The sequence below is a fragment of the Bufo bufo genome, chromosome 6 (assembly GCF_905171765.1).
Source record: "Bufo bufo chromosome 6, aBufBuf1.1, whole genome shotgun sequence".
NCBI lineage: Eukaryota > Metazoa > Chordata > Amphibia > Anura > Bufonidae > Bufo > Bufo bufo.
The window spans coordinates 315,676,669-315,691,552 of NC_053394.1; the positions used below are offsets into that span (position 1 = coordinate 315,676,669).

The 14,884-nt window shown below is 39.6% G+C and overlaps 1 protein-coding gene across 1 annotated transcript in view; it reads left to right on the forward strand.

Moving 5' to 3' along the window:
• Positions 1-14,884, forward strand: part of CNTNAP1 (contactin associated protein 1) — a 126,250-nt gene that overhangs the window by 82,137 nt on the left and 29,229 nt on the right. The window contains exons 11-17 of the mRNA XM_040437639.1: positions 5,091-5,197; positions 7,093-7,212; positions 7,431-7,634; positions 8,439-8,595; positions 8,693-8,820; positions 13,898-14,071; positions 14,568-14,786. Of these exons, the coding sequence (XP_040293573.1) occupies positions 5,091-5,197; positions 7,093-7,212; positions 7,431-7,634; positions 8,439-8,595; positions 8,693-8,820; positions 13,898-14,071; positions 14,568-14,786 (1,109 nt within the window). The remainder of the gene's footprint in view (positions 1-5,090; positions 5,198-7,092; positions 7,213-7,430; positions 7,635-8,438; positions 8,596-8,692; positions 8,821-13,897; positions 14,072-14,567; positions 14,787-14,884) is intronic.

The following is a 14,884-nucleotide window of genomic DNA, read 5'->3' on the forward strand; positions in this document are numbered from 1 at the left end:
ACGGCGAATGGCGTAACAGAAAAAAGGGTCAAATTGGCCAATTTGCAATTTTTTCGTTGCTTCTCTTACCCAAATTTTTTTTATGAAATGTGATCAAAAAGTCACACTCCAAAATGGTATCAGTAAAGAGAACAGATTGGCCCTGCAAAAAATGAGCCCCTATACAGCTCAGTAGACATAACTATAAAAAAAGTTATGGGGGTCAGAATATGGTGATGTAAAAAAAAATATTTATTTTTCAAAGTCTAAATTTATTTTTACACAATTTAGACATAAAAAACCTATTCATATGGGGTATCGTTGTAATTGTACCGACCCAGATGAAGGGAATGGGTCAGTTTTGCCGCAAATGAAAAGCCGTGGGAACAAAACCCGTAAACCGGTGGAGGAATTGCATCTGTTCCCACGGCTTTTCATTTGCGGCAAAACTGACCCATTCCCTTCATCTGGGTTGGTACAATTACAACGATACCCCATATGAATAGGTTTTTTATGTCTAAATTGCGTAAAAAAAATAATTGACTTTGAAAAAAAATAATATTTCCCAATTCCACCCCATTTGGAATTTTTTTACTACTTCCCACTACATTGTATGCCATAATTAATGGTGGCATTAGAGAGTACAACTTGTCCCACAAAAAATAAGCTCTCATACAGCTATGTGAACGGAAATATAAAAACGTTATGGCTCAAGGAAGATAGGGAAGAAATTTGAAAACGCAAAAACTGAAAAAACCTCCAATATCCTAAAGGTTAAAAATATGGTACATCTGCAGCAAATCAATACAAAGGATATATACAGACCCGAAATAACCACCTCCACAGGACACCCCAAATACTCTAGATTTTCATATAAACAATTATGGGAATGGGTGAGAGTATTACAACAATCCAGAAATCCAGGCTGATTTCGAAACGCGTTTGGAGGCATCAACATCAGAAAGATTGGATCAAAAGTGCAACTATGTTGACGTCACATCAAAATCATGTCCCATGTGAATATTAACCGAGCCGCTTATACAGGCTGCCGAGATAACAGAACGGCAAAGTGTGATAAATAGCATCTCTCTCATCTATCTACCAACTATGAATTCACGGGTCTGGTAAAATGAAATAGTGTAGTCTAACTCCGGATGGTAGATGGGTTCTGTGTAACAATAGGTGATTGAACAACTTTGACTATATTGAAATGCTTTATACAACTGGACAATATAACAATTGACAGATAATTAGTTTTCTGGTGCAAAGTAGTTCGGTATTAACCACTAATGAACATTGATGTTTTACCTGGTCTTGGATCCACATGAGAAGCGGATATATGCTGAATAGTGGTGGAACTATAATATAGCGATTCGTGCAGTTGATCCATAGCCTCCTGGACCTCAGTTTATACCTAGTGTCATGTGGTTTAATGGTTATCTTATTTGTTTTTTATAAAAAGTTTTTATGATATTGTTCTAAGAATGTATGATTCCTCCTAGTGCCATAATTAATGGTAAAAGGTATATCAAGTCTAGAGCACAATTAATATATATTTGATACAATGTTAATTTTGTCCTAACGGTAAGGGACTTTTTTAGTAGCTCGACTGTGCATTTTCTATTCTCTTGGTGAGCCTATGCTTTTTATTTATTTACATAAGTTTTCTATTGTACATTAAATATGGTTGTGGACAAGAATAAACGTATAAGGATTTGGTTTCATTCAATACCTCTGACATAGCACTGAAGTTGCCAAAAATGTGAACAAAAAGTGTCGTTATAAAATTGCCACTAGTGTTGAGCGAAAAGTATCTGAAGTGGACTTTGATCCGCATTTCAGGAAATGAACTTCGTGATGAAGTAATACGTCATGACCCGAATTTCTTTGAGAATTTCGGCAAAGCAGCTGAATCGAATTTTCCATAACTTCGCTCATCTCTAATTGCCACAGGCAATAATTGTAAAGATGTTTTTTGGCTTTGGTTCTGCAAATTCAAGCATTGACAACACATCATAGAAGTAGCATATTAAATAAACCTTTTTCCATAATTCTTGTATGCTAATAGTCTATTTATATACACTGAATAGGCACTTCATTAGAGACATCCATCTAGTAGTGCATTGGTCCTCCTTTGTCCTTTAGAACACAACAATTTCCAGCAGCTGTTGAAATCGTTCTGCAGGAATATTGGCCTATGTAGACAGGATAGCTTCTCGCAGTTGCCGCAAATTAAATGCAGATACTGACATGCTACTACCTTGTCCTAGAGATGCTGTATAGGATTAAAATTTGAGGACTGTAAAGGTTGTGAACCCATCAGAATTTTCTTTAACGTTATAATTTTTAATCATTTTTGGTAGAATAACTTATGTTCTTAGGGTTGTTGTCTTGCTGCATGACCCACGTTCTCTTGAGAATCGGTTCATGGACAAATGTTCTGACATTTTCCTTTAGGATTTGCTGGTATAATTATAAATGTATTACTCTATCAATGATGGCAAGCTCTCCTGGCCCAAATGCATTAAAACAGGTCCAACCCATAACACTACTACCACTCTGTTTTACAGATGGAATGAGCTTTCTATGCTCAAATGTGGCCACCAATGAATTTAAAACTGTGGAGGGAGGGGGGGTTCCCCCTCCTGCCTGGCAGCACATGATCTCTTACAGGGGGCTATGATACGCACAATTAACCCCTCAGGTGCAGCACCTGAGGGGTTAATTGTGCGGATCACAGCCCCCTGTAAGAGATCGGGTGCTGCCAGGCAGCAGGGGGCAGTCATGTACACAGTTCAAAGTATATTCTAACTAGAAGCGTCCCCATCACTATGGGAACGCCTCTGTGTTAGAATATACTGTCGGATCTGAGTTTTCACGAAGTGAAAACTCAGCTCTGAAAAAGCTTTTATGCAGACGGATCTGCGGATCCGTCTGTGTGAAAGTAGCCTACGGCCACGGACGCGGATGCCAATCTTGTGTGCATCCGTGTTTTTTCACAGACCCATTGACTTGAATGGGTCCGTGAACCGTTGTCCGTCAAAAAAATAGGACAGATCATATTTTTTTGACGGACAGGAAACACGGATCACGGCCGCGGATGAACAATGGTGCATTTTCCGAGTTTTCAAAGGACCCATTAAAGTCAATGGGTCCGCAGAAAATCACGGAAAACAGCACAACGGCCACGGATGCACACAACGGTCGTGTGCATGAGGCCTAACTCTTCTCATTTAAACCAAAAGTTCTATTTTAGTTCTCTTAGTCCACAAAACATTGTTCTAGTAGTCTTCTGGCATGTCAGGTGATCTTTAGCAAACTGCAGGCATGCAGAAATGTTCTTTTCGGAGAGCAACAGCTTTCTACTTTCAAACCTGCTATACACACCATACAGTTTAGTTTCCTCCTGATGGTTGACACATGCCTTTATTTGCTTAGAGGTTACCTTGGGTTCCTTCGTGACCTCACAGACTACTACACGCCTTGCGCTTGGCGTGATATTTGTTGGTCGACCTCTCCTGGGGAAGATAATAATGGTCTTGCATTTCCTCCATTTGTACACAATCTATCTGACTTTGGATTGGTGGAGACTGGAGTCCAAACTACTTTCTGTAACTTTTTCCAGCTTTATGAGCATCAACGGCTTTTTTTCTGAGGTCCTCAGAAATATTCTTTGTTCATGGCATGACTCACTTCCAGAAACATGGGTTGTGAAGATCAGACTTTGATAGATACCTGTTCTTTAAATAAAAGATAACACCTGATTTTTATCCTATTGATTGAAAACACCTGACTAATTTCACCTTCAAATTATCTGCTAATTCTAAAGGTTCACATACTTTTGCCACTTACAGACATGAGATATTGGATCATTGTCCTCAATACATAAATGAACAAAACTAATATTTCTGACTCATTTGTTAATTTTTTTTTAAATCTACTTTTGATATTATGTCGTTTTAGGCCAAATTTATGCAGAAATATATAAAAATTCTGAAGGGTTCACAAACTTTCAAGCACCCCTGTATTACCCTTCTGGCTTGGTGCATTGTCCTACTGAAAGTGTCCTTCTGCCATAGAGTAAACAACTGCTATGGAGGTATAATCTTGGTCACCCACAGTGCTCCAGTAAGTCCTACTTCTAAATGCCCATCCACAGGTATTAGTGCCCCCTTCCACCAGCCTAAAATGTTGTTCATATAGACGTGATTGAGCGATTCACGCGGTTTCTGCCATATTCTTACTCTCTCATCAGTATGGTGCCACAGAAATCTGGATTCATCCTACTTGATGATTTTTTTCCACTGCTCAGTGATCCAGTTTTTGACCTATCGACCTCACTGGTTTTTCTCTTAGACATCAATGGCACTTGAATTGGTCGACTGCTGTTATAGTCCATCTGTACCAACTGTACTAAGGAAGAATGAGTTGTTGATTGATTCAGGTGACTTCTGCCATATTCTGACTCTCTCATGAGCATGGTGCCACAAAAATCTGGATTCATCTTACTTGATTATGCTTTTTCACTGCTCAGTGATCCAATGTTTGACCTGTCTATCTCACTGGTGTTTTTCTTAGACACCAATGGCACTTGAACTGGTCGACTACTTATGGTCCATCTGTGCTAAGGAACAACAAGTTGTGTGTTCTGACACATTGGCTGTAGCACTAGCATTGTATTCAGCTGCAGTTTGCTTGACTATGCACCGCCTGTTCTGCTGAATGACAGTCTAGGCTGGCCCAACACCATCGACCATACCTCATTCAAAGTTGCACAGATTACTTGATTTTTCCAATTCTAATGTGGACTCAGTCTAAAACTGACCTGCTGATTTTATGCTGTACTCCAGGGTCTTGTCTTTAGTTTTCATAAAGGGAAGCTCTAATCGTGAAAGTGTAGGTGACTGTCTCTAATAAACTGGCCGAACAGTGTCTTACACCTGGTTGTTTTCCCATAAAGATAACACTTCATTAAAATTATATTTCTTATGGTTCTAGTTTTTTGTTCTATTTTTATTTTAACCCTTGCCTGTTTAAAAAGGTTGTGTTGAACCAATGGCACTTACATAAAGCATATTGGCTTGTCTAATGGAAGATTATCGCAACTTCAGGTGCCGGCCAAATCTTTGTGAACATGGAGGTCGCTGCTACCAATCCTGGGATGACTTCTTCTGCATCTGTGACATGACGGGTTACAAGGGAGAAACCTGCCATAAATGTGAGTACCCAATCCTAGCTCCAAAGACAGGAATCTAACAATACCCCCCAGGTTACTGTTATTTATTGAATAGTATGCCTTTTTATGAGGAGCCTTTTATATTGAGTGTCACTAAGAGCCCAGCGCTAAGCAAAAGTAAATTCCTGCCAACAAAATCTCAACTAGTATTCTGTTTAAAGGCTATGGACACGTTCAGGGGCAATTTTTATCATTCCATTCTACTTCTTTTGAGCTAAAAATCATTTTTTCTGTTGGTTTTTGTTCAAAATTTTCAGCCACTTTCCCAGTAAAATGGTTTAATCTGTGTATTTCCAGCGCAGCAGGTTCTGTATTGAATACCATCATCTGACGGCTCATGTGAATCCCTTATCTGTGATCTCCTGAAGCTCATAAACACAAGCCATATTCTTATGAGTGTGACAAGAATTGAATTGAGCATTTATGAGTATTTACTTGAAATATCAGACACAATATTTCAGGCAAATCCACATTGCTTTGAATAGCGTTATGTTTATAGCGTTATGTTACAGTTCTCTGAATAATGTTTAAGGGATTTGAGCACTTTATTGCCATTTTCTGACATGTTTCAACTGAAGATTAGAATCTTGTGAAGGCTTTGAAGTCCAAGTCCCTTCCATGAGAATCTGAAATGCACTGGATGCGTTTGCAGATGTATAATTTGACCCCCCCCCACCCATTTTACCCCCACAATTTAAAGAGACTTTAGGAACAGATCGGTGGGCAACCAACTTCTGATTCTCCCATAAATCAGTTGAATGAAGAGGTCAATGTTGCGCCCTGTTTATTACTTACCAGGCATAGCCTCATTGATTTTGTAGAGGCTGTTCTTGATATTACAGCTCTTTGCAGCTCAGTCTAATTCAAGTCAAGACGAAGCTGTGCCTGGTAAGCAATGAAGGTGAAGTAGTGCTGCTGACTAGAGCCTCTTCATTTAAGGGATTCGTTGTGGTGCCAAGACTCATCAATATCAAGTCCCAGAACAACCCTTGACATGAAACGAACCCAGATCACCATATGGTTCTGTGGTGGTCAAAGCTTGGTTCACTTAAAACTTTGGATCTCATGGCTGTAATACAGACACTAAGATACAGACATGTTAAAGGTGTCTGAATGTGACCTAAGGCAAATAATTAAATTAGCAATAGATGCACCCATTGCATTTCAGGTGCTCTGAGAGGTGCTTGAACTTTTTTTAATTTTCAATGTACTCACACTGTACTGTTCATTTTTGGAACACAGAAATATTAATTTCTCTGCATTGTTAGGCTACTTTCACACTGGTGTTTTGGCTTTCCGTTTGTGAGATCCGTTCAGGGCTCTCACAAGCGGTCCAAAATGGATCAGTTTTGCCCTAATGCATTCTGAATGGAAAAGGATCCGCTCAAAATGCATCAGTTTGGCTCAGTTTGGCTCCATTCCGCTTTGGAGGCGGACACCAAAACGCTGCTTGCAGCGTTTTGGTGTCCGTCTGATGAAACTGAGCCAAACGGATCTGTTATGACACACAATGTAAGTCAATGGGGACGGATCCATTTTCTATGACACAATCTTGCACAATAGAAAACGGATCCGTCTTGAACACCATTGAAAGTCAATGAAGGACAGATCCGTTTTCTATTGTGCAAGATTGTGTCATAGAAAATGGATCCGTCCCCATTGACTTACATTGTCTTGGCTATGTTAAAGATAATACAAACGGATCCATTCTGAACTGATGCAGATGGTTGTATTATCTGAACTGATCCGTCTGTGCAGATCCATGACGGATCCCCACCAAACGCGAGTGTGAAAGTAGCCTTAGACAAATCAGAAAAAATGGTAATTTCTTTTTACACTTTCTGTCTACATATAATCCATTAATGTTTATTTTAAAGCACTCTTCAAGGAAAACTGTGATGCCTACAGAATCAGTGGAAAATACTCTGGCAATTTCACTGTGGATCCTGATGGCAGTGGCCCTTTAAAGCCATTTACAGTCTACTGTGACATATCTGGTAATGTAATCACAACCATCAGTGTACCAAAGTGCAGTAGGGAAATGTTCTTCAGAATTTGCTACCATTTTTTCTACTATAAAATGGTGGCTAGCTCTCTGTTGCTTTCACTGCCTGTTGTATATCACAGATGAGATTATCACTGCTGAGATTTGGTATTACATATCTCAGAAGATGTATTTTACTTACCTTATTAATGCATTTCATATTTTTATCAGAGGAAAGAGCATGGTCCATTGTACAAAATGATCGGTATTATCGCACCAAGGTCGTCGGCTCCAATCCTGACCAGCCATTTCTAGGGGAGGTAAATTACTGGAATGCCTCCTGGGGAGAAGTGTCCTCACTGGCTAATGGGTCTGAATACTGTGAACAAAGAATAGAATTCTCCTGCTACAGATCCAGGCTCCTCAATACACCAAGTAAGTAAGAACGCAGTTCAGTAGAATAGACTAGCATCATTATTCTGACAGCAAAGCAAGTAAAACAGACTGCAATGTCTTGAACAAAACAGTTTAGGAAACCCAGTTTTTTATTTCCCAATAGGGAATTCTGAGTTAGTAGATAGGGGTTCTGTGTTCAGGACCCTCATATGTTGGCCAAAGTGGAGACTTACATAGACATTCTATTGATTTGAAAGGACCTTTTGTAATGCCTAATGTCCCTTTTGGTGGCGCTGCAGGGAAGCTGAACATTTACTGCCAGATCCCCTAGATCATTAGGGGTCCCAGGAGGACACTTTAGGCATTCCCTTAAAGTTAGAAAGGTCCCTTCACAATGTTGATTTTAGCACATGTCCACTATCATGCTGCTTGGGCATTGTGTTCTGTGTCTCATTGACTCTTAAAGAGTCTCATCTGAATACAGTAGAAATACAGATATAGTGTTTCTTATAGTTTATCTAGAACAGGATGTGAAGGTATTCTCAGTGCTTCCTCTGTCTTAGTTATACCTGCATACATGGAGTATGAAGAAACTGAAGCTTTCACACAGTCAGTGTTTGATCAGTGATTTCCATCAGTGATAGTGAGCCAAAACCAGGAGCAGGTCAAAAACACAGAACAGTTAAACATCTTTACATTATAACTTATCTCTGTGTAGGTTCCACTCCTGTCTTTGCTTCACTGATGGAAATCACTAGTTAAACACTTACTGCGTGAACGTAGCCTTACACCTCTAAGAAAGGCCATACTATATTTTCACCATTTTGTTGTTCTGTTTGACAGTGGGATTGCCATACAGCTTCTGGATGGGACGAAATAATGAGAGACATTTTTACTGGGGTGGCTCTAACCCTGGTATTCAAAGATGTGCCTGTGGCATAGAGAAAACATGTGCTGATCCCAGACATTTTTGTAATTGTGATGCTGACCATCTTCAATGGTACGTAATAGGATATGGATCATCCAGAAAAGCGTATTCTAGCAATAAGAAAAGAAAAAAAAACATTACATATAAAAGAGAATTTACTTGTTCTTAGGAGATATGACAAAGGCTTACTGACTTTCCGTGATCATCTACCTGTGACCCAAGTTGTTGTGGGGGATACTAACCGTTCCAGCTCCGAGGCTTGGTTTTCAGTGGGACCTCTTCGTTGTTATGGAGACAGTAAGAGTTGTATATACATTTACTTTTCAAAATGTACTAATAATTTATGTTTCATCCTCTATCAACCCACTTTCCCTTAAAGAAACACTAAACACAGAAAATACACACACAAAAAAAAAAAAAATAGCTCAGCTGTTTCTTTTGATTCTATTTGGTCACCCTATAGAACTGAAAAATATAAAACTGAGAACTTCTCTGTATCTCAGGAGCTCAGTCTTGTCCGTCCTCTTTACTGTCCACTGTTTGGATAAAGAGAGCTGGCTGGAGCAGGAGCCTCCCTGATGTGCTCTGTCAGCATTAGGACAAAAATTGCATTGCAGTTCAGCTCATATACTAAACCCTGTCCCCTTGCCTGGCCAGCACCCAAAGATGGAAGCAACCCTGAAGAAATAAGGAGATTAAGGCTGGGTTCACATCTGTGCTCTGAACTGCGGCAGTCTGTTTCGGTGGAGGAACAGATTACCGGAGTTCACTGTATCTGGCATAGCTGGATACCACTATGCACCGCGGGATATACATTCACTGTAATTGGATTTGGCGGTAATCCGGCCGCTTTCCGACATACGGTATATGCCAACTTTCAGCTGGACAAAAAATGTTGCATGTAGCATTTTTTTTGTCCAGCTAAAAGCCTGTATATATACGCCCGAAACAGTGACTGGATTACAGTGTCGGAGTTCACAACGCAGATGTGAAACCGGCCAAACCCCTGAGTTCTCTGCAGGATTTCTACTAGACTGTCTCAAGATCATGCACACTGACAAACAGTGATCAATCTTAGTGTTCCTTCACACCCAGTTTGTTACAATGTTATGCATATTCAGTGGTTAATCAATGGTGCCAAATGTATAATAGTTCAAAATATAATAAATTAAGAATATGAAATTCTAAAGATAAATCCTGGACCCTCAGCTGAATGGGTCCACAATCTGGTTGGTGTGGAAAGGAGGCACGGAACCCCACGAAAGAACATGTTCTATTTTTTTGCAGTGCAGACAAGTCAAGTTGAATGGGTCTGGATCTGTCGCGGCAAATTGCGCCCCCTATGCACGCTACGGCCGAACAATGGCCATGTGCATGAGTCCTAACAAAGCTAGATCCAGCCCTGTACCCCACATGCATCCAAAGATCTCCACATTCAATGCTCCAATTTAGAAATGAGTGAATCATTTTTAATGATTCATAATTCTTACCATTTTTTTTTTTTATTGGATTCTGACAAACGTTAGTTTTTGGAGATTCACTTCAGACAAAGTGAGACAAAGAAATATATGTAATGCTTCTCCAGAAAAAAATTGTGCAAATTTGTTTTCTTTCCAGAAGGACAAGAAAACTAAGTGCCCCCATGTAATGCTCATATGGTAAAGAAACAGTGCTAATCAGCATTCTTTCCAAAAGGAGCTTTATCAGAGCAAAGTAGAGAAAACTTGCTTAGTTAGCTCATAGGCCTTTGTAAGGGGTCTGGGGGGTGTACTCTTATTCATTATGCCAGGCAACACTGATCTTGGTTTATGGGAAAAATATGTGCAAATTAAACTATATTATTTTTGCTTACTTATTTTGGAAGGACAGCTAAGCTAATTTGCGTATATTTGGGTTTCTGAGAAAGATAATCAAATTAGTTTTCCTTGATTCCAGCAAAAGATATACAAACCGGATTCCAAAAAAGTTGGGACACTAAACAAATTGTGAATAAAAACTGAATGCAATGATGTGGAGATGGCAAATGTCAATATTTTATTTGTAATAGAACGTAGATGACAGATCAAATGTTTAATCCGAGTAAATGTATCATTTTAAAGGAAAAATACGTTGATTCAAAATTTCACGGTGTCAACAAATCCCCAAAAAGTTGGGACAAGTAGCAATAAGAGGCTGGAAAAAGTAAATTTGAGCATAGCGAAGAGCTGGAAGACCAATTAACACTAATTAGGTCAATTGGCAACATGATTGGGTATAAAAAGAGCTTCTCAAAGTGGCAGTGTCTCTCAGAAGCCAAGATGGGTAGAGGATCACCAATTCCCACAATGTTGCGCAGAAAGATAGTGGAGCAATATCAGAAAGGTGTTACCCAGCAAAAAATTGCAAAGACTTTGCATCTATCATCATCAACTGTGCATAACATCATCCGAAGATTCAGAGAATCTGGAACAATCTCTGTGCATAAGGGTCAAGGCCGTAAAACCATACTGGATGCCCGTGATCTCCGGGCCCTTAAACGACACTGCACCACAAACAGGAATGCTACTGTAAAGGAAATCACAAAATGGGCTCAGGAATACTTCCAGAAACCATTGTCAGTGAACACAATCCACCGTGCCATCCGCCGTTGCCAGCTGAAACTCTACAGTGCAAAGAAGAAGCCATTTCTAAGCAAGATCCACAAGCTCAGGCGTTTTCACTGGGCCAGGGATCATTTAAAATGGAGTGTGGCAAAATGGAAGACTGTTCTGTGGTCAGACGAGTCACGATTCGAAGTTCTTTTTGGAAATCTGGGACGCCATGTCATCCGGACCAAAGAGGACAAGGACAACCCAAGTTGTTATCAACGCTCAGTTCAGAAGCCTGCATCTCTGATGGTATGGGGTTGCATGAGTGCGTGTGGCATGGGCAGCTTGCATGTCTGGAAAGGCACCATCAATGCAGAAAAATATATTCAGGTTCTAGAACAACATATGCTCCCATCCAGACGTCATCTCTTTCAGGGAAGACCTTGCATTTTTCAACAAGATAATGCCAGACCACATTCTGCATCAATCACAACATCATGGCTGCGTAGGAGAAGGATCCGGGTACTGAAATGGCCAGTCTGCAGTCCAGATCTTTCACCTATAGAGAACATTTGGCGCATCATAAAGAGGAAGGTGCAACAAAGAAGGCCGAAGACGATTGAACAGTTAGAGGCCTGTATTAGACAAGAATGGGAGAGCATTCCTATTTCTAAACTTGAGAAACTGGTCTCCTCGGTCCCCAGACGTCTGTTGAGTGTTGTAAGAAGAAGGGGAGATGCCACACAGTGGTGAAAATGGCCTTGTCCCAACTTTTTGGGGATTTGTTGACACCATGAAATTCTGATTCAACATATTTTTCCCTTAAAATGGTACATTTTCTCAGTTTAAACTTTTGTTCCGTGATTTATGGTCTATTCTGGATAAAATATTAGAAGTTGGCACCTCCACATCATTGCATTCAGTTTTTATTCACGATTTGTATAGTGTCCCAACTTTTTTGGAATCCGATTTGTACTAATTTACATATACCTTGCTCTGATAAAGGGTAATCTCCTGGAAATACAGCTATTTGCAGATGATATGCTGGTGTGAGACACTCAGCTTTATTGTCCTTTTTGGAAGGAAGGCATTCAGTTTTCTTGTCCTTCTGGAACAAAAAACTGTTTGCATGTCTGTTTTCTGGAACAATGTTTTGCACTTTTCTTTCTCTCTCTGATTTGTGTAGAATTAATTTGGGTCCAAATAATTTTTTATTTTTATTTAAACAGACCTGAAACAAAAATTTTAAGAAATTCGCACATCTCTACTTCAATTGTTCTGTTAGATTTAAACTGGCAGCTTAAAAGGAGAGTTCACATCTCCATTTCATTTTCTATTCTTCTGATCCATCATAAGAACAGAAAAAAACAGGTAAAAAAAACAGATCCTGTGCATTAGTTATGCACATTTGGCATCCGTTTAAGCCATTTCCGTCAGAGATCCATTCTTTTAGCTGGAAAAAAAAGTCCTGTTTTTTACAGGATTCATTTTTTTCTGTTCTGAATAATCAGAAGAATGAGAGATGTATACTCTCCCTAACTGACACAGCTTCTATCAGAAGATAGGGTTGGTAGCACTTCAAGTAAAGAGATGAGGATATGTGAACACCTCAGCAAAGTGGACAGAGATGAGGAAAAGAATAAACAGCAGGTAGCGCTATAGAGATAGATTTTATTAAATAACTCAGGGCTATACAAAGTTTTTAATTGCATGCAGTTACAAAAGTATTCAGATCCAGGTGCTGATTTAAAACAATGTAGAATATTTTAGTGGTGCCGTTATATAAAAGGCTCTTTAGTGTACATGAAAATTAGACTGTATTATTAAAATCGTCTTGCCCTTGTTTTTTTCCTTCAAATTCAAAGCTTGCAGCATCTCTACTTAAAGTTCTTCTAGTCTTTATCCCAACTTTACTCCTCTATGTCATATAAGGACTTTTTTAATGTACAGTAAAAGGTCATTAATAGATGCATTTTGGTAAATCTCCTATAAGACATGAACCTGCCCCTAATAATGCTAACTTAATACTTATATAGAGATCACTGAATTGTCGATAAAAATGGGGGTGGTTTGTATATGTGTTTTTCTCTTTTTGTCCCATTGTGTAAGGCTACTTTCACACTAGCGTTTTTGCTGGATCCGGCAGGGTTCAGCAAAAATGCTTCTGTTACTGATAATACAACCATCTGCATCCGTTATGAACTGATCCGGTTGTATTATCTTTAACATAGCCTAGATGGATCCGTAATGAACTCCATTGAAAGTCAATGGGGACGGATCCATTTTCTATTGTGTCAGATTGTGTCAGAGAAAACATTGTGGGTCATGACGGATCCATTTTGCTCTGCATCCCAGGAGGGAAAGCAAACCGCAGCATGCTCTCATGCTCTCAGCATGGTCTCCGGTATAAGAATGGAATGGAATACATTTTGGAGCATTCCGTTCTATTCAGTTACGTTTTGTCCCCATTGACAATGAATGGTGACAAAACGTAAGCGTTTTTTTCCGGTATTGAGACCCTATGACGGATCTCAATACCGGAAAATATTAGCGCTAGTGTTAAAGTAGCCTTAATGTCTTTGTGTCTGGACAAGTTAGGGTGCTGCCAATGCCATACCAAGTCATGATTAAGACTTTATGTCGAAATGCGTAGACCGTTTTGCTCTCTGGTCGGCTAATGGATTTTAAGATGATGCAATAAAAGCTGGAATTTTAGGATTTGGCTGGACTAATGTAACTCTATTTTGCAATTTATGCATCTTTAGTCATGAAGGTCTGCTAATTTGTTTCTCCTCATTTGATAACAGGGAATACCTGGAACGCTGTGACGTTTATGAAACCTGCCAGTCTCATTTACCCAACTTTCCAACCAAACCAGAGTATGGACATCTCCTTCTACTTCAAGACAAGTTCCTATTCTGGGACATTTCTTGAAAATATGGCGAGTGACTTCCTGATCTTTATCAGGATAGAGTTGAATAGTGAGTGTGGCTCCTACTACCTCTGATCAGTCCAGGTGTAACAAAACTGAAGGTTTAAACATCTCCTAGCAACCATTATTGAAAAACGCATTGCATCCGCTTCCGAATGCAATGCGTTTTTTTAACTGAAGCCCCATTCACTTGGGCCAGGGCTGCGTGAAAAACGCTGAATATAGAACATGCTGCGTTTTTCATGCAACGCAGAACTGATGCGAGAAAAAAAGCTCATGTACACAGATCCATTGAAATGAATGGGTCAGGATTCAGTGCGGGTGCTATGCGTTCACGTCACGCATTGCACCCATGCGGAAAACTCGCTTGTGTGAAAGGGGCCTTAAGTCTCTGCGTTCTAGAGATCGGTAGAGTCTCAGAATTCAGAACCCAGAGATCAAAAATTTTGATATGTCTCTATGACATATCAAATGTTTAATGAAAACTCACTGACTCTTTAACAGTTGGCACAGCTCACAGCCTCAATGTTTCTCTCCTTTTCCAGCAACAAGAGACCTCGTGTTCATCTATGATATTGGGAATGGTCATGAAAATGTTACTGTTAAGTACCCTTTTCCTCTAAATGACAATGAATGGCATGAGGTAAAAGCTGAAATGAATGTCAAACTTGCCCGTCTGAAGGTGGACAAAATGCCTTGGGTGATCCGCAATTTCCCTTTCCAGACCTATCTCAACACTTCATATGATCGGCCCCTTTATGTAGGTGAGTTGGGGTTATAATATATATATAGTATGTGTAACTGAGTCCATAATATATTTTGAGGACTTGTCCAGCATTAGATGAAAGGATCTGTTTGTTCC